The 20,000-nt window shown below is 47.9% G+C and overlaps 1 protein-coding gene across 1 annotated transcript in view; it reads left to right on the forward strand.

The window, feature by feature from the left end:
- The window catches only part of si:dkey-22o22.2 (neural-cadherin), a 206,278-nt gene that overhangs the window by 109,143 nt on the left and 77,135 nt on the right, over positions 1-20,000 (forward strand). The window contains exon 14 of the mRNA XM_063198429.1: positions 18,868-19,117. Within this exon, the coding sequence (XP_063054499.1) occupies positions 18,868-19,117 (250 nt within the window). The remainder of the gene's footprint in view (positions 1-18,867; positions 19,118-20,000) is intronic.

Here is a 20,000-nt window from a genome sequence, read left to right on the forward strand (position 1 = left end):
CTTGAACTTGAATTTGAACTTGAACACACACAACTGAGCACGCACATCTTTTTAGGTTCATTTTTCCAGGTCTCCGACATTGTAACGAATCGAAACTTCTGAAATCCAATCCCCCTCCTCCTCCCCCTCCTCTTCCTTCTCCTCCTCCTCCTCCTCCTCATTCTCTTCCTCTTCCCCCTCCTCCTCCTCCTCCTCCTCCTCATCTATCTCCCCCTCCTCCTCTTCTCTCCTCCTCTTCTTCCTCTTCTTTCCTCCTCCTCCTCCTCCCCTTCCTCCTCCTCCTCCTGCTTTTCTCTCCTCCTCTCTCCTCCTCATTCTCGTACCTAATTACTGAGGCTGATTGTTGTTAAAATTTAGCATCGTTAATGTGGACTGATAATTGCGGGGGGCTGTGTACATCCACAGGACTCTGGCAAATATCCATATCAATGAAGCACTCAAGAGGATGCAGAAGAGGAGTGGAGAGAGAGAGAGAGAGAGAGAGAGAGAGAGAGAGAGAAGAAGAAGAGAGAGCAAATAACTGAGAGAAGGAAGAAGAGAGAGAGAGAGAGAGAGAGAGAGAGAGAGAGAGAGAGAGAGAGAGAGAGAGAGAGAGAGAAAGTAGGAGAGCGGAGTTGAAGTTTGTTGTTTAATCAGCGATGAGTGCTGAGAGGCGGGCAGACTGATGAGGAAGAATGCTTATGCACACACACACACACACACACACACACACACACACACACACACACACACACACACACACACACACATGCACGCGCACACACACACATGCACGCGCACACACACACACACTTGAACACACACGCGTATGCGACCTCAGCCTCCCACATCCTCTCATTCACACACTTCGCCGTGTCCGACACCCACACACACTCAGGAGATTTCTGCACCCACAGGTGTGTGTGTAGTATGTGTGTGTCATATCACAGGTGTGTGTGTAGTATGTGTGTGTGTGTCATATCACAGGTGTCTGTGTAGTATGTGTGTGTCATATCACAGGTGTGTGTATAGTATGTGTTTGTCATATCACAGGTGTGTGTGTAGTATGTGTGTGTCATATCACAGGTGTGTGTGTAGTATGTGTGTGTGTCATATCACAGGTGTGTGTGTAGTATGTGTGTGTCATATCACAGGTGTGTGTGTAGTATGTGTGTGTGTCATATCATGTGTACACAAAGACACTTCTTCTCCGTTACAGCACTACAATGTCCAAAGCCAAAAAGAAATAATGGCAGCATGTTGTCAGGGCAACCTGATTTTATCAACACCTCCACCTGCCAGCAGCCCAGCAGACCTCCTCCCCTCCTCCTCTCCCCTCCTCCTCCTCTCCCCCACTCTCCTATCCCCTCACTCTCCTCCTCTCCCCCCCCTCTCCTCCTCTCCTCTCCCCTCACTCTCCTACACTCTCATCTCCTCTCCTCTCCTCTCCTCTCTCTCCTCTCCTCTCCCCTCACTCTCCTCCTCTCCTCTCCCCTCACTCTCCTCCTCCTCTCCTCTCCCCTCACTCTCCTCCTCCTTTCCCCTCCCCCCCCTCCTCTCCTCTTCCCTCACTCTCCTCCTCACTCTCCCCCTCTCCCCGACTCTCCACCTCCTCTCCCCCTCCTCCTCCCCTCACACACCTCCTCCTCTCCCCCTCCTCCTCTCCCCTCACACCTCCTCTCACCGTGTTGATCCAATTCTGGGCCCTGTCTTTCCCTGGGCCCGGCACATTTGACCCCTTTGCCCCCCCCTGTCAGCATCCCTGCCTCCACCTGCCAGCAGCCCAGTTCAGTAGACTCTGTTAGGGATGCACCGATACCACTTTTTTGAAAACCGATACAAGTACGAGTACATTAATGTGTGTACTTGCCGATACCGAGTACCGATACCGATACATTTTACCACCAAAATACAATGAAAATAAATGCATGGCCTTGTTTTTTTTCCACCTGTGATATTTTTATTGTCCATTTCCATGTAGATTTAAATGTTAGTAAATGTATGAGGTGGCACTTTTTTCCATGCTGCTTTCAATTCCACAGAATGTGACAAGATTTTGCATTGTTTTGAGTAATAGTGGTACTCGTAGCTGGTATCGGCAAGTGCTTGACGAGTACGAGTACGAGTATAATGAGCAGTATCGGGAGCCGATACCGATATCAGTATCGGTATCGGTGCATCCCTAGACTCTGTTGATCCAGACTTGAGTCCCCTGTCAGGAGTGCATTAGCTCAGACCACACTGCCCATACAGAACAAAATGGTAGAGAGCTTATAACACGTTAAGACACAGCGTTATACTGTAAATGTGCGGTTACCAGAATGGCAATGACCAAGTCGTAGTGCATTACTAAAGGCCCTGTGTTATGTCATAGTAGTGTAGTGCTACGGTAGTTAACTTTTCAATGACTATTACAGCGTGCCACTGGAGGTATGGCATGCAATAAGGAGCTTTATATGAAATATACTGTATATGCCACGTATGATTTATTCATGTTTTCTCATACAGGATTAGTATAGGAACAAAACATTATATGAAGCATACAAAGACATCATACACATTATCTATAAAAGCCATGTCAAATTTGTATTTTATTCATACTAGTTTCACCTAATAATTCTCAATGAGAAAAGGGGCCACTTTCAGGCGTAAATTAACCAAAAAAATGTATATGTGTTCTTTGTCATATAAACATCTTTAAGAATTCGTAAAAATAAACAGTGTAAAGCCTGTGTATGATTTTACAGTATCCTTTCCATACGAGTGCACAGTGGGTGTACGGGTGTACATCTTACAGCTGTAACATGTAGTTCAATGCTTTGATAGTGGGGCCAACTAACAGGAGTGTTAAAATCGACTGGTCAATTAGCACTGGAAGATTTACTGTAGAGCACTAAGCATTGATGACCACAGTAATGGGAGAGGTGTTGTAATTACAGTAGCTCCCATTATGGAGAGAGGAGAGGAGAGGAGAGGAGAGGAGAGGAGAGGAGAGGAGAGGAGAGGAGAGGAGAGGGGAGGAAAGGAGAGAGGAGGAGAGGAGAAGAGAGGAGAGGAGAGGAGAGAAGAGGGGAGAAGAGGAGAGGAGAGGAGAGGGGAGGAGAGGAAAGGAGAGGGGAGAAGAGGGGAGAAGAGAAGAGGAGAGGAGAGGAGAGGAGAGGAGAGGATGGGAGAGGAGAGGGGAGAAGAGGGGAGGAGAGGAGAGGAGAGGAGAGGATGGGAGAGGAGAGGGGAGAAGAGGGGAGGAGAGGAGAGGGGATGGGAGGGGAGGGGAGGAGAGGAGAGGAGAGGAAAGGAGAGGAGAGGAGAGGAGAGGGGAGGGGAGGAGAGTAGAGGAGAAGAGTGAGGGAGGAGAGCAGAGGAGAGGAGAGGTGTGAGGAGAGGAGAGGAGAAGAGAGGAGGGGGGAAAGAAGAAGAGAGGAAGAGGAGTGGAGAGGAGAGGTGAGGAGATTAGAGGAGAGGAGATGGGGAGGGGATGAGAGGAGAGGAGAGAAGAGGAGAGGAGAGGGCAAGAGGACAGCAGAGGAGAGGAGAGGAGTGGAGTGGAAAGGAGAGGAGGGGAGAGAAGAGGAGAGGAGAGGGCAAGAGGACATCAGAGGAGAGGAGTGGAGTGGAGAGGAGAGGAGAGGAGAAGGATAGGAGAGGATGAATAGAGACTAGAGGAGAGGAAAGGAGAGGAGAGGAGAAAAGAAGTGAAGAGAGGAGAGACGAGGAGAGGAGAGGAGAGAAGAGAGGAGGAGGCTGAGAGATGGGAGGAGAGGAGTGGAGAGGAGAGGAGAGGAGAGGAGAAGAGAGGAGAGGAGAGGAGAGGAGAGGAGAGGAGAGGGGAGGAGACGAGAGGAGAGGAGAGGGGAGGAGAGGAGAGAGGAGAAGAGGACAGGAGAGGAGATGAGAGGAGAGGAGATGAGAGCAGAGGAGGAGAGGAGAGGATGAGGAGAGGAGAGAGGAGAAGAGGAGAGGAGAGGAGAAGAGGAGAGGAGAGGAGATGAGAGCAGAGGAGGATGAGAGGAGGAGAGGAGAGGAGAGGAGAGGAGATTAGAGCAGAGGAGGAGGAGAGGAGAGGATGAGGAGAGACTAGAGGAGGGGAGAGGAGAGGAGAGGGGAGAAGAGGAGAGGAGAGGGGAGCAGAGGAGAGGAGAGGAGGAGGAGAGCAGAGGAGAGGAGAAGAGGAGAGTAGAGGAGATGAGAGGAGAGGAGAGGAGAGAGGAGAGGAGAGGGGAGCAGAGGAGAGGAGAGGAGATGAGAGGAGAGGAGGAGGAGAGGTGAAAAGAAGTGAAGAGAGGAGGAGGCTGAGAGGGTGGAGGAGGGAGGAAGAGGAGGCTGAGAGATGGGAGGAGAGGAGAGGAGTGGAGAGGAGGAGAGGAGAGGGATAGGAGAGGAGGGGAGAGGAGGGGAGAGGAGAGGGGAGCAGAGGGGAGCAGAGGACAGGAGAGGAGAGCAGAGGAGAGGAGAGGATAGGAGAGGAGGAGAAGAGATAGGAGGAGAGATGAGGAGAGGAGTGGAGGAGAGGAGAGGAGAGGAGAGAGGAGTGGAGAGAGGAGGAGAGAGGAGGAGAGGAGAGGAGAAAAGAGGAGAGGAGAGGAGAGGAGAGGAGGAGAGGTATAATGAAAGAGGTATTGTAATTAGCTCTCACTCTGCTCTGCAATATCCTGCCCACACACCGTCATCGTTACCTTGCTGTGAAATGCTGAGATGAGAGGAGAGGAGAAGACAGGAGAGGATAAGAGAGGAGAGGAGAGGTGTGGACAGGAGGCATATCTTATTCAGTTTGTGTGTGTGTGTGTGTGTGTGTGTGTGTGTGTGTGTGTGTGTGTGTGTGTGTGTGTGTGTGTGTGTGTGTGTGTGTGTGTGTGTGTGTGTGTGTGTGTGTGTGTGTGTGTGTGTGTGTGTGTGTGTGTGTGTGTGTGTGTTCTTATTGGGTCCTTTGTTAACTCTTATTTAGTTGAAACCTAATATGGTCTGCAGAGGGTTTACAATCCCTTCTACTTTGCATTGGTCATGTGGTTAGTGCATATAGACTTTCTTTTATTACCAATTATCTCCCAAAGGCAGCAATTAGTGTACCTCCTCTTGTATTCTAAAGATCTTGCTCTCTCACTGATTTTCATCAATTCTTTCTCCAGAGTTCAAAAAATGTTTAGCTCATATTTTCTATTTCAATACTTTCAGGAGTGATTGCATGCATGCTTTACGCACAGATCTGTTTGTAAGAATGCATGATAAATGAGGGCCCTGGTTTCAGTTTGAAACTGGCTTTTGAAAGTGTTAAGACTCCTGACAGCACATCATCTCTCCATGTTGTCCACCATCGTGGCAGACAAAGAGGTGGCCCAACTGTTGTTGAGAGCGTAGTACGCTATGCAATCACTGTGTGGTTTGGAAACCTGACAGTGAAAGTGAAGTCTCAAATAGGCATACTGACCCGCACTGCACTGAAGGTAGTGGGGGTGAGGGACTACCCCACCCTCCAAGCAATATATGAAGAGTCTGTAGTTAGGCATGCTAGGAAAATAATTGAGGATCCATCACATGTTCTGTACCCAGAATATGAGCTGCTACCCTCTGGCAGGTGATTCAGAGTACCAGTTAAAAACAAGAAAAGGTTTTTGAATAGGTATATATTTTCTTTTGTCCCTGTTTCTGTTAACCTACTGAACGCAGGTCATTAACAACTACCATCCTGTAATGCCATGTATGTGGGTGGTGGGCTGTGGTGAATATGCACTTGAGTGTTTCTATGTATGTGTGTGTTTATTGTTGTTTTTGTTTTTTGGCGTCATGTGTATGTTGTGTGTATGTGGCAGCTATGTATGTCCAAGACAAATTTCCTTCGGGACTATTAAAAAGAATCTTGATCTTGAATCTTACTGTGCCTTGCCTCACTCTACCTACAGTAGGCAGATGAATGCCACACAAATACTTTGTACACCCGCATGTGATTCACTGGGAAAGGGCAGCTTTTCGAAGGATTCAAAAAAATAAAAATAACCAATTATTTTTAAATAAAAAATAAAAATAAGAGTCACAGGGTCCCACTCAGCCACTTGTTTTAATTTGCAGAGCGCATTTCACAGTTCACTTTTTTAACGCTTGACTGAAAATCATTAGAAAAACAACATGATGCCCCCCTCCACCGCCCCTCTACTCAACACACACACGTGCACGACCGACCGCACGCAAGCACGCACGCACGCACGCACACACGCACGCACACACACACACCACACACACACACCACACACACACACCACACACACACACACACACACCACACACACACACACACACACACACACACACACACACACACCACCACCACCACCACCACCACCACCACCACCACAATGCATGCACCTATCTTCCTTTCTTTCTCGTTCTTTTTAAACACACTCAAACATGCACTCACTTATTAATACACACACCTGTGTACACACACACACACACACACATACCCCACACACACACACTCGCACACACAAGCAAACACACACACACACACACACACACACCACCACCACCACCACCACAATGCATGCACCTATCTTCCTTTCTTTCTCGTTCTTTTTAAACACACTCAAACATGCACCCACTTATAAATACACACACCTGTGTACACACACACACACACACACACACACACACCCCACACACACACACTCGCACACACAAGCAAACACGCACGCACACACACCTCACGGTCCCTTACCCATACACACATTTATATCCTCCCACACATTAGAACACACTCATGTTTCTGATAATAAGACTTGATCAACAAAGCACTTCAGAGCAATTAAAACACACCAACACCCCCCCACTCACACACACACACACACACACTCCTCACACACACCCCATCCCTCCTCCTTGAGCATAAGTACAGTGTTTACTCCCCAGTGTGAAGTATCTACAGCGAGCGCCGGCTGAAATCTGTTCAGTGCATTGGGGGCTCGCTGCACTGCAATTCATCCTTACAACTCTAAATACAAATTAGGCTTGTTAAACAGTATAATGCATTCATTAGCAAGACTGAGCCTCGCCCAGCCCAGCAGAGCCCATACAGACGCCTTGTTCTTCACTCTCTCTTTCTCTCTCTCTCTCTCTCTCTCTCTCTCTCTCTCTCTCTCTCTCTCTCTCTCTCGTTCTTTCGCCCATACAGCAGAGCCCATACAGACGCCTTGTTCTTCACTGAGGACGCTTATTCATCTCCATGGCCCTTTCTCTCCCTCATCCATTCTCTCTCTCTCTTAGTCTCTCTCAGTCTCTCTCTCTCTCTCTCTCCCTCTCTCTCTCTCTCTCTCTCTCTCTCTCTCTCTCTCTCTCTCTCTCTCTCTTCCTCTTTCTCTCCCTCCTGCTACCTCTCTATTCGCTATTCCCTTTCTCTCTCTGCCTCTCTGTCTGTCTGTCTCTCTCTTTCTCTCTCTTTCTTTGTATTTCTCTCCCTCTTGCTATCTCTCTATTCTCTCTCTCCCTTTCTCTGTCTCTCTCTCTCTTTCCCTCTCCCCAGTTTATCTCTTTCCCTCTTGATCGTTCTCTGTGTGTTTTTTTCTCTCTCTCCGATGCCCACCCCCACCCCACACCTCCCCACTCTACCTCTCTCCCCCTCCTTCTCATCCATCTATCTCTCTCTCCTCCCTTCTCATCCCTCTATCTCTCTCCTCCCTCCTCATCCCCCTCTATCTCTCTCTCTCCTCTGCCTAATTAAAAATTTAAATATCAGTCAGCTCATTGTGGAATTATCTCAAAGCATGATAATTAGTGAATTTCCAAACGCGGTAATTGTAACCTTGAGGAACTAATTAAGAGGCCTTGTTCTGACGCACGCACGGACGCCGTGCCGGATAATAACAATAATGGACGATATCGTTTTCATCAGGCAGGCGCTGCCGAGAACGGAACGGAACACTGCCCCCTAACAATTTGTAGCGGGTCCAAAAGGTCGAGGGGGGTGTATTGGGCTGTTGGGGGTGGAGGAGGGGGTGTTGGTGGTGGAGATGGTGTTGGAGGGAGTGTTGGAGGTGGAGGGGGTGTTGGCGGTGGGGGGGTGGAGGGGTGGAGATGGTGTTGGGGGTGTTGGGACTTATATCAGGTGGGAAAGTTGAGGCGAGGAGGGTTTTGGAGGCTGGAGTGAAAGTGAAGCGAAACGAAATCCCAACTGGGAAACTCCAACTCCTATTGCCATTATGACACAACTCGAAAGCCCAACTGGGAAACTCCAACTGGGAAACTCCAACTGGGAAACTTCAACTCCTATTGCCATTATGACACAACACTCCACAGCACAGTGCACACTGCACCCTCATCCTCCACTACAAACCGCATCCTTCTTCTATTAGGCCTGAAGGTAGAGGCAGAGAGACCTTCATTATAAACCACATCCTTCTTCTATTAGGCTTGAAGGTAGAGGCAGAGATATTGGATAAGAATCTCTGGTAGAGGTGGGGGGGGGGATGGGGGGTTTGGCAAAAGAGGTGTGTAGAGGATGGTCTCACCACAAACACCTCTTACGAAAATCTACCATGGTTTTATGTAGTAACCATGGTTTTCATGTAGTACCCATGTTTGTATGTGGTATCCATGGTTTTTATGTTGTAACCATGGTTTTTATGTAGTAACCATGGTTCTACTCTGAACCAACCACAGGATGGATGTTTTTTGGGTAACCATAAAAACATGGTTCCTGCCTTTGGTTTAACCATTGTTTTACTATGAAAATTAACCATGGATCATGATTATTCATGGTTTTCATGGTTTTTTAATGAATAAATATAAACTAGGTTATAGATAAACTATAGTCAAACCATGATTGAACCATAGTCACGAACCATGCTCAAAAAACCATGAAAACCATGATTCACCATGCTCCATTTTCGTAAGGAACCATCTTCCAGTCCAGGTCTCATTGAGACTGCAATAAACCTCTAATCAGGTGAGTGCCGGAGGTTGGACGAGTTTATATATTTTATTCTCCTCCAATAATTGAAATTAATTATTCAGATGAACTAGCAAGCCCATTATTATGGAGTCACGAGCTCCTGACAGAAGTGAAGGATGGAGATGGTGATGGGGGGTGAATGAATGAAAAGAGAGGGGGGGATAAACTTCTAAAAGATCCAGTTGAGGGGGGAAATGAGAGGGAGCAGGAGAGGAACGAATGAAGGTTCCTGAGAGAGATGAGGAGAAGGAGAAAGAGACTCGTCCTTTGGCGGAGGAAAGGTAGCCTGGTCCTGACCATCCCATAATACTACCATTTCATTTCGTATTTATGGTCTGGCATTTGTTTGCTCTGAAGCGATTGTAGGAAGCAGGAAGTTTGCACTCAGTTATGGTTTGAAATTATTGGACACCTCTCACCCAATCGTTGGCAGTTACTCAACAACAACATAGCGCAGACCAATTGCTCTGGCGCAGATGTGTACGTCATTGTCACGAGCGTCCTCCCCCTTTCGCCCCCACGTGGGGGGCGTATTCGCTTATTGGCTGTTTTCTGGGGGGGGGGGCGTTGCGATCAAAATTCTACTGCTCCAAGCACTCCACAGAGAAGCACGGCCAGACTACAGTAGTGGAGTCAATCCTTTGGCGGAAGTACGTAGGATGGCTCGCGAGGTTAGAGGAGAGGAGCGAAGGACGCCACATCCCTGACAGTGAGGAGGAGAGGACAAATGGCGAAGGGAGGAGGAGAAAGAGCCTCATCTTTTGGAGGGGGAGAGGAGTAAAGGCTGTTGTGTCCCTCAGAGAGGAGAGGAGGAGGACTGACATGATGAAGGGTGGAGGAGACAGAGCCTCGCCTTATGAGGAGGAGAGGAGCGAAGGATGTCATGTTCCTGAGAGAGGAGGAGAGGAGGAGGAGGAGGATGATGATGATGACGATGAAGAAGAATGGAGGAGAAAGAGCCTAGCCCCCGGCCTCCACTGAAATGGAAAGTGATGTCTGAGAGCTTTTTGCTGTTGTACCAGCCTGCTGCTACTCCCCCCATTTCCCTCTTCTTCCACCCTCCATCTCCCTTCTCCTTCCTCCCTCTTCTTCCTCCCTCCATCTCCCCTCTCACTCTTCTTCCTTCCTCCATTTCCCTCTCCTTCCTCCCTCCATCTCCCTCTCCTCCCTCCATCTCCCCTCTTCTTCCTCCCTCTTCTTCTTTCCTCCATCCCACTCTCCTTCCTCCCTCCATCTCCCCTCTCCTTCCTCCCTCCATCTCCACTCTCCTTCCTCCCTCCATCTCCACTCTCCTTCCTCCCTCCATCCCACTCTCCTTCCTCCCTCCATCTCCCTCTCCTCCCTCCCTCCATCCCACTCTCCTTCCTCCCTCCATCTCCACTCTCCTTCCTCCCTCCATCTCCCACTCTCCTTCCTCCCTCCATCTCCCCTCTCCTTCCTTCCTCCATCTCCCTCTTCTTCTTCCCTTACCAGGGCTGGATTGGCCATATGGCATGCAGGGCATTTGCCCGGTGGACTTGATGATTTTGGCCTGGCCCTCCCCTCAATGGTTATATTTAGTTGAAAAGCCGCACTCTTGGGTTTAATTCTTGTATTTTATTCTAGTGGGTTAGCCTGCCAGACAGACGTTTCAGGCCAAGCCTTCTTCAGTGTCTTACAGAGGATGTAGGCACTGCAGGCCCCTCAATGCTATCAGTCCTCATGCCACCACTGCATCTCTTCCAGATGGTCAGATATTAGTATTAAAGTTCGTTGGCTGTTATTTTGAAAATAGCTCATAGGGTGACTCAAGCCTCGTCAAAGGCTTCATTGTCTCTCTCAACGCCAGGTGGACCTAGCCTGGGATATCCCATGATGCTTTGCACAATGGTTCCGATATGAAAGACAGCATGGATACCTGACCCAAAGTGCTGCATGGATACCTGCCCCAAAGTGCTTGTCTGAGTTAGGGAGCTCCGAGAGCGGGAAGGGGTGGAAAGGTGATGACGTTTACTACTGGACAAATGGAAGCTTGCAGTTTGTTTGAATACAGCTGACACAATTGTCTGTGGGCTAAGTATTCTGTCAAGAAACGGCCATTAGGAATCGTAAACCAAACTTCCTCTACGAGAAATTCAGTAGGCAATGTCCATACCATATCTCACTTGTGATATGGTCTGCTGTGAACCAGGCATAGGTGGATCCGTCTTGGCTAAAACATTCCCGGTCTGATTTTTCCTCCCAGTCCATCGCTGCTCCCAATAGTCACACAAGACATGCAGACAGTAGTGAAGGATGTCTCCTCTTGACTGTGGCATGCAGACAGCAGTGAAGGATGTCTTCTCTACACTGAGTGGCATCGCAAATATTTTTTCATTCTTTTTTCTGTGTCTCAGAGATTGTGTGCAAATGACTGTGTCCTAATCTTGAGTGTCACAAGTGTTTTTTCTGTAGCAGTCAGTCAGTGTATCCTTTGTAAGCACAGAGAGCATTTTACTGTAAATGCCAGGCATGCAGTCCCATTGCCGTGAAGGTTAAGTTGTTTGTGGAGATGTTTACAGTCTACAGTAAGGTTGCATTTGTTTGTTTGGCTTGCAGATAACTTTTAAGCTGTGTGCAACCACTTCACTTTGTTAGATTGTGTGTGTGTGTGTGTGTGTGTGTGTGTGTGTGTGTGTGTGTGTGTGTGTGTGTGTGTGTGTGTGTGTGTGTGTGTGTGTGTGTGTGTGTGTGTGTGTGTGTGTGTGTGTGTGTGTGTGTGTGTGTGCGCGCGCGCGCGTCTACATGTTTGTGTGTGTGTGTGTGCGCATTACTGTGTGTTGGCCCGTGTACAGGCCATAGTGCATTGGCCTCCTCTAATCTGCCAATGTAATGTAGTGTAGTGGTCTCAGGTTTTAGCGGTGGATCGTTAGTGCACAGTAGTGCAGTTTTCTCAGGAGAGCTAGAGCTGAGACGCGCTGTGCTGTGTTGTGCTGTGCTGCGCTGTGCTGTGCTGTGTTGTGCTGCGTTGTGCTGCGCTGTGCTGTGCTGTGCTGCGTTGTGCTGCGCTCTGCAGGGCCATCACTCAGACATTCCACAGCAGCTCCACTCCACTCTGAGGTGCTCTGGGGTGGGGGGTCGGGGTGAGGGTAGGAGTGGAGGGAGGGAGTGGGGGGTGGGTGATGGCTGGGGTTCAGGATTGAGATGCGGGCTGTTTGGGTAGCTCCGCTCAAAAGGGAGGGAGTTAGGGTGACGGTGTGGTTCAGGATGGATTTTGCGTGTTTGTGTGTGTGTGTGTTTGTGTGTGTGTGTGTGTGGAGGTGCGGGGGCGGGTTAGGGGGAGGCAGGTCAGGCTGTAAATGTGTTGCGTGTTTGTGTGTGTGTGTGTTTGTGTGTGTGGGGGTGAGGGTGGAGGTGCGGGTTAGGGTGAGGCGGAGGCAAGTCAGGCTAAATGTGTCTGTGTCTGGCTAGACTGCCAGATGAAAGCCTCAATCATTGGAGCAACCAGGCAGAGACACGGACAACACGGGAGCTTTTAAGGCAGATGTTCGGTATATGCGGTGGTGGTGGTGGTGGTGGTAGGTGGGGGTGGTGGTAGACAGGATGTTGACAGCTTTGGCCGGGCCCGGGATAAAGTCATCTAAAGGCCCCCCCACCCACTACATACATACAATGTAATGAGGTCCCAATTCTTGGCCCCCTCTCTCCCTGGGCCCGGGACAACTGGCCCCTTTGCCCTCCTGCCCACCCCTCCCCTGCTGTCGTCTTCCCTGGTGGTCGACACGGAGGCGGTAAAGTCAGAGCATCACTCTGTTGCCCCGAGCGACCGTCGCTAAGTGAAGTGAAGCTGCGACCTTGACAGCTTAACAAGGGCATCGTCCTCCATGAGACCCGGTGAACTCTGGATGCTCTGATGCTCCTCAGCACTGGAGAGGTTTTCATATCTCTTAATTCACTATTTTCTATGGTGTGTAGCTCCCAAGCTCCTGTTCACTGGAGAGGGTTTCTATATCTCTTATTTCACTAGTTTCTATGGTGTGTAGCTCCCAAGCTCCTGTTCACTGGAGAGGTTTATATATCTCTTATTCCACTAGTTTCTATGGTGTGGAGCTCCCAAGCTCCTGTTCACTGGAGAGGTTTATATATCTCTTATTTCACTAGTTTCTATGGTGTGTAGCTCCCAAGCTCCTGTTCACTGGAGAGGGTTTCTATATCTCTTATTTCACTAGTTTCTATGGTGTGTAGCCTACAGTACTGGAGCTCCCAAGATCCTGTACTATGACTGTGAGTGTGTTGAATGTTTTCTCCTTTCTCCTTTGTGATTTCCTTCACATCTTAATCCAGGGTCGGATTAAGATGGCCTGGGGCCCCTAGGCTGCAGGTTACTGTGGGGTCCCCCGGAAAGCAAAGTTTGCGACAAATTGACGGACACTTGGTGTGTTCCAATACTCGTACTTTCCGCACTGTGTTTGGGTACGCAGGATGTTCCATTTCTAATCGCGGCGGCGGCAAAGTGTACTGTAAATTACCCGGATAACGCCCCCAAAACGGCCATTTTTTGAAGTGTGGAGTTACTGTACACTTTTCGCACTCAACGGCCGCCATGTTTGTTACATAGTTGAGTGTCAGATCTGTCAAACGGCTGAATCTCCGTGATAACAGCATAGTTTTGATTCCAAAGACAATCGCCATGTGTATTAGAGGCAGGGGTAACTTTAAAAAGTGTCAGCATAACGAACAGTGCCTTCCGTGATGAATTGCATATTGGCGGTTGGTAAACTCGGATGACACACGACCAACCGTCATTTCCGTTAAGTGTATCAGACAGAACGGGAATCGGATTGTACTCGCCTCGTGAATCGCGGAGGGTGGAAAGGGTACTTTACTGCACTCAAACAAGGTACACAGTACAGAGGGCGAATAATGGAACACACCAAGTGTCATAATTATGTACTAGGAATTACGGTGAGGATAACATGTCTACCAACTCTACTCAACATGACAGATTCATTTTTCAATATTGCACCTTGTCATAGTTCTACAAATTTTCATTTCTGACCAATCGTAGGCCCCCGAGGCTACAGCCATATCTAGCCTAGGAATTAAGGATAACATGTCTACCAACTCAACACGACAGATAATTTTTTTCAATATTGCACCTTGTCATAGTTCTACAAATTTTCACTTCTGACCAATCAGAGGCCCCCTAGGCTACAGCCATATCTAGCCTGTGAATTAAGCCGGCCCTACTGTTCCTCCCAAGATCCTGTACTGTGAGTGTGTTGGATGTTTTCCTTCTTCTTCTCATTTGTGGTTTGTGGTTTCTCTTTTTTCTTTGACCTCATCCGTTTTTCTTTTCTGTCTCTCTATTCTTTCAGCACAGTACAGTGTATGGTTCTGTTTGTATATTCTGCTTCATGTCTGCTCTACTTGTCTCGTCTTTATTTACTCGTCTCTGTATCCACAGCTCATACGTTTTCTTTATTTACTCGTCTCTGTATCCACAGCTCATACGTTTTCTTTATTTACTCGTCTCTGTATCCACAGCTCATACGTTTTCTTTATTTACTCGTCTCTGTATCCACGACTCCTGATGTTTTTATTCTTCTCCACCTCATGAATCACACTTTTTGTGTTTAGTCTTTTCCCGCATCGTCATCCATTTTGAGACACACGCACACACACACACACACACACACACACACACACACACACACACACACACACACACACACACACACACACACACACACACACACACACACACACACACACACACACACACACACATGGTCCCTAGTTGGCCATGTAAGGCGTGGAAACGGCACGAAAACGGTGGCCGATGGGATGTTTAATCTGCTGCGTCGCCAGTGGAGTTGGGTGCTCAAGGAGGAAATAAATTACAAGTAGATGAAGGAAGAACAGGGGGAAGGGGAAGAGGATGAATAGGAGGTGGAGGAAGAGGGGTAGGAGGAGGGGGAAGAGGAGGAAGAGGAGGTGGGGGGGGAAAGAGGACGAGGACGAAGGAGGAAGAGGAGGTGGGGGGGAAGAGGACGGGGACGAAGGAGGAAGGGGGGGGGGAGAGGACGGGGGGGAAGGAGGAGGTTCAAGCCGTATGTGATCAGTCATGTCTCAGAGCGGAGATGTTTTTTCAATAAATATTTTCTTTCTCTTTTTTTATAAGAGAATGTACAAGAGGATGTCTTAAAGAAGCTATGTAATGTTTCAGGAAACAATATGGGTTTTCTAATAGCATACTTTTTCTCTTTAAATGGGCTAATGTTATGTCTTTTGTATGAGCAAGACAACATTTCAGGTGAATTCTGTGTTTTCTACACATTTAAAAGGCCAGGAATGCTTCTGATATCACCAGAATTCCATGTGGAAAGGTATCATTGTAAAGCTTAGAATCTGCACCTTTAGAATCTATGATCAACTCATTGTGCCCCGGGCCTGCTTGAGGCCTGCTATCCTGTGACTGGTCACATATACTCCGCCACGAGGAGACAAATAGCTCAGGTGCAGGCCTCCAAGAGAGAATGCAGCTGCTCATGACAGTTATCCAGCGTGTGTTTGAAGTTGCGAGTGTGTTTGAAATTGCGAGTGTGTTTCTGAGCGTATTTGACATTGTGAATGTGTTTGAAATTGAGAGTGTGGTTTGCTCATCCCCCATCGCAGGGTTCTGCTTGTGCCTCATACACATTTTGACTGAACTTGTTTTTATTTTTCACGTTATGAAGTCTCCCACTGAGTATATTGCTGAGGGTGTTATATCCTGCAGGTGTTTCACTTGACTAGTGCCTCAGCACCACATTGCACAGCTATGCCCTCACAGGGGGACATGAAAAGGCGTAACACCAGTGCACAGCTATACCCTCACAGGGGGACATGAAAAGGCGTAACACCACGTGTGAAATTGCATTGGGGGGCGTTGTCTCCAGGGCCAGGTGTGTGCAGCAGAGATAGGCCTCCTGACTGCAGCTTTTCCTTGTAGTCTTTTTCAGAAAGGGCGCTCTACTCCCAACCGTTTTATACAAGGTCCTCGGGTGCGAGCGAAAAACAAAGTTCATATTGAGTACAAAAGCTGCACTTTCGGGTGTAATTCTTGTATTCTATAGTGGGTCAGCATGACAGACAAACGTTTTGTCCGAAGCCTTCTTCAGATGCTGACTCCACTGAGCACATTTGAATTTCTCTTATGATGAGCCAACTAGAGTACGGTATGTAATGTCAATATGTGTTTTCTCAAATATTTTTTTCATGGAAATGGCTTTCATTCAAAAAGGGTAAAGAAGTCCAACAAAGATACAGTTGTTCATTCACTAAACTTGCTATGATCAACACAACTGTTCAGCCTAAAAGAGAGGCCACGGACCAAAATATAGGGGATGCCGGGCTTCTGTAGAACTCTGTTCAACGGTTTTGAAACATCTGAGATTGATCTGGGAGAATACTTCCTCCCCAAGTTTCCGTAAGCATACCTTAGTGACGCAGAGAAGCGCTGATAGGCCGACACCGCCTGTTGCGTTTGACTGTTAATCAAAAGAATTCTAAAACAATTCTAACTGTCAATCAACCCAATGAACAATGGTCATTGGTCATTTAAGAAATTGAATACCTCTCTAAAATGAAGGGTCAGCCCGAAAAAAAATATTTGGCTTGTTTGAAAGGGACAGGAAACTGTCGTTTGAAGAAAACAGAGCCGACTCCCCAAGAATTTCAAAGGAGATACATTGTTTCAAGTCTCCCATAGAGATGCATGGGAAATGGTGCTCTACTTCCTTGTTCTGCCCAAAAATTGTCTCATGTCCCAGTCCGGCCCCCATCTGTTGCTTCAGTTATGATTCGAATGTACGGCGTCCCCTATACTATATTTAGGTCAGTGAGAGAGGTTAATGTAGGACATCATTTGTATTATAGACATAAACAGACAGATACAATTCAGGGAAGGGTATTTTATATTTCAACCCCTCAGCTACAGCTACAGTCAATGTACATTTCACTTCTCCTGTGACATCCTGATTACTTTTTCTCTGATCTGTCAGCATTGCATTTGGCCCTAATGATCCGCCCAATAAACTTCAGTCAAGCTCCCTCTGCTTTTATGTGTCATGTCTCCATCAGTGATGTATTCTCTTAGGGCTCCTCTGCTGCCTCTCCTAATCTCCTCTCTTGCTCTCACATTCTCGTAGCCCCTTAACTGCTTCGTGCTCAGTAGAATTCTACAACAATGGAATTCTATGGAATCTCAAACCAGATTTGACAGTTAACTCCAGAGACTCGCTGTAATAGCCATTGAAAAGTTAATTACCATAGTACTACAATGCTATGACACAACACAGTGCCTTTAGTATTGCACTACGACTTGGCCATTGCCATTCTAATTGGAGGTGAAGATTGGGCACATCCCATGAAAAGGTGCAGGACAAAAACTGAATGGAGTTTTCAGAGTGAGGAATCCACACTTTAAATTATTTTTGTTGGAATCCAGCCATGAAATACTTTGTAATATAACAGCAAAAAAGGATTTCAAGTGTGTGGACTACTAAACATTGTAAGCATTGCCATTCTGGTAACAGCACATTTATAACGACGTGTCTAAATGGGTTAAAGAAAGCCACATAACAGGAGCGAGCGCTGCTGGGTGAAAGAAAGCTTTGATTAGGAGTGAGAGTCGAGCGCTGTGGGTGAAAGAATGCTTTGATTAGGAGTGAGAGTGTGCAGACTGTTCCTGACAGGAGGGGACTCTATAAGTGTCAATATGAGTTCGATAGCCAGTGAGATAGATCGCAGGTGAAGTATGACTAATTTATTTATACGCTGCCGTCAGCACACACACACACACACACACACACACACACACACACACACACACACACACACACACACACACACGGAGCCTGTCGGCCATTTCTGCTGATCTAGGATGCCCCCCGCTTTCACAAATAATGCTAATTATGCCTTAGCTTAGCCAGGTTTGGCTAAAGGTGCAATTTTTCTTGTCGTAGTCATTGCTGATTTTTCATTAATGCCCCTTGGAAAAGAAAACAAGAGGAGGGGCGTGGATGAGAATTGGCCTCCCCCCAGGGACAATTATAGCTTGTCCATGCAGCTTTCCATCAATTAGGGCTTAGCAAGACTGTTAAGCTCAAGAGTATGCAAATGTTTTTGGTTTTTTCTTTGTCCTTTTCTTTTCTTTTTTTACCCAAACACACTTTTTTCACTCATCTGTCAGCATGCAGTAGATCCACATTTAGTCAGGCCCACACAGAGATCTGACAAGGTAGCTTAGCAACGCTTAGAGCTGATGACAGGTGTCAAACCCACATGTTTGAGCCCACACTGCATGCACTGTACTCTGGGACAGATTCTTTCAGCGATGTTTAGTGCTAACGTAATGGCAACCAGTTCATATTGTTTCCTGACTGTACAGTTGTAGAGAGTTACTTTTGCACAATCCCAGGTGCTGAACAAAAAAAAACGTATTTGTGGAGAAAAGGTTCGCACACTCCTTTGGATTTTTGTCTTCTACGTTATTTTTTCTTTTTATTCATTCATTGGCAAGCATGATGACGTTTCGACCTCTCGGTCTTCCTCAGATTCCTGACTTTACAGTACCTACATGTAATCTACTGTAAGAAGTACACATACAATCCCGAAAATAAGAGCACACTGCCTTTGTTTCCATCCTGTTACATTACAATTACATTACTATTAGCTGACGCTTTTATACAAAGCAATTTACAGATATGACATGGTATTGGTGTTACAGTACCCTGGAACAATGTGGAGTTAGGTGCCTTGCTCAAGTGCACTTCAGCCATGGAGGTAGGAAGGGATTTGGTAAGGTTGGGATTGAACCTGCAACCCTGTTGAGCCATGGCAAAGGACAACCTTCCCTATCTTAGTTGTGAATAATAACTCTGTCCCTTTCTTCCTCTTCCTCTTCCTCTTCCTCTTCCTCTTTCCTCTTCCTCTCTCTCCTCCGTCCTCAGACCATAAAGGCGACGTCTCCCCTCGGTGACCCCCGGGTGACCTATAACCTTGAGGAGGGCCTGGTTCCAGAGACCAACATGCCTGTGCGCTTCTACCTGAAGCCCAACCGTGGTGATGGATCGCCCTCCATCTTGGTAGCCGAGTCGCTGGACTACGAGACAACACGCTTCTTCATCCTGAGAGTTCGGGCCCAGAATGTGGCGGCCGTGCCCCTGGCTTCCTTCGCCACCGTCTACGTCAACCTGACAGGTGAGAAACACATTCCCTGATCTCCTTTCCTCTATTTCTAACTAAGAAATGTTACATTTACGTGTATGGGTTTTTTAGACACATATACATCTATCTCTTATGATCACCATCTTTTCCTCCATCTCTCTTCATCTCTCTCTCTCTCTCTCTCTCTCTCTCTCCTCCACCTCTCCCCCTCCTCCATTTCTTTTGGTCCTCTCTCTCTCTGCTGTGTTGTTGGGTCCTCATGCTTGTCTATCTCTTATGATCACCATCTTTTCCTCCATCTCTCTTCATCTCTCTCTCTCTCTCTCTCTCTCTCTCTCTCTCTCTCTCTCTCTCTCTCTCTCTCTCTCTCTCTCTCTCCATCTCTCTCCTTCCTCCACCTCTCCTCCTCCTCCTTCTCTGGTCCTCTCTCTGCTGTGTTGTTGGGTCCTCATGGTTGGTCTGACTGCTCTGCACTATTTTCCTTTTCAAAGTCTTGGATGGTTTTTAGGCGCCAGTTGGAGTGAAGACATGCAGTGCTGTAATGCTGTAGTGCAAAGCTCTTGTGGAGTCCCGCCTCCCTCTTGTGGAGTCCCACCCCTTGTTGAGCCCCACCCCTTGTTGGGCCCCACCCCTTGTGGAGTCCCGCCTCCCTCTTGTGGAGTCCCGCCTCCCTCTTGTGGAGTCCCACCTCCCTCTTGTGGAGTCCCACCCCTTGCTGAGCCACACCCCTTGTTGAGCCCCACCCCTTGTTGAGCCCCACCCCTTGTGGAGTCCCGCCTCCCTCTTGTGGAGTCCCGCCTCCCTCTTGTGGAGTCCCGCCTCCCTCTTGTGGAGTCCCGCCTCCCCCTTGTGGAGTCCCGCCTCCCTCTTGTGGAGTCCTGCCCCCTCTTGTGAAGCCCCACCTCCCTCTTGTGGA

The sequence above is a fragment of the Engraulis encrasicolus genome, chromosome 5 (genome assembly GCF_034702125.1).
Source record: "Engraulis encrasicolus isolate BLACKSEA-1 chromosome 5, IST_EnEncr_1.0, whole genome shotgun sequence".
Taxonomy (NCBI): domain Eukaryota; kingdom Metazoa; phylum Chordata; class Actinopteri; order Clupeiformes; family Engraulidae; genus Engraulis; species Engraulis encrasicolus.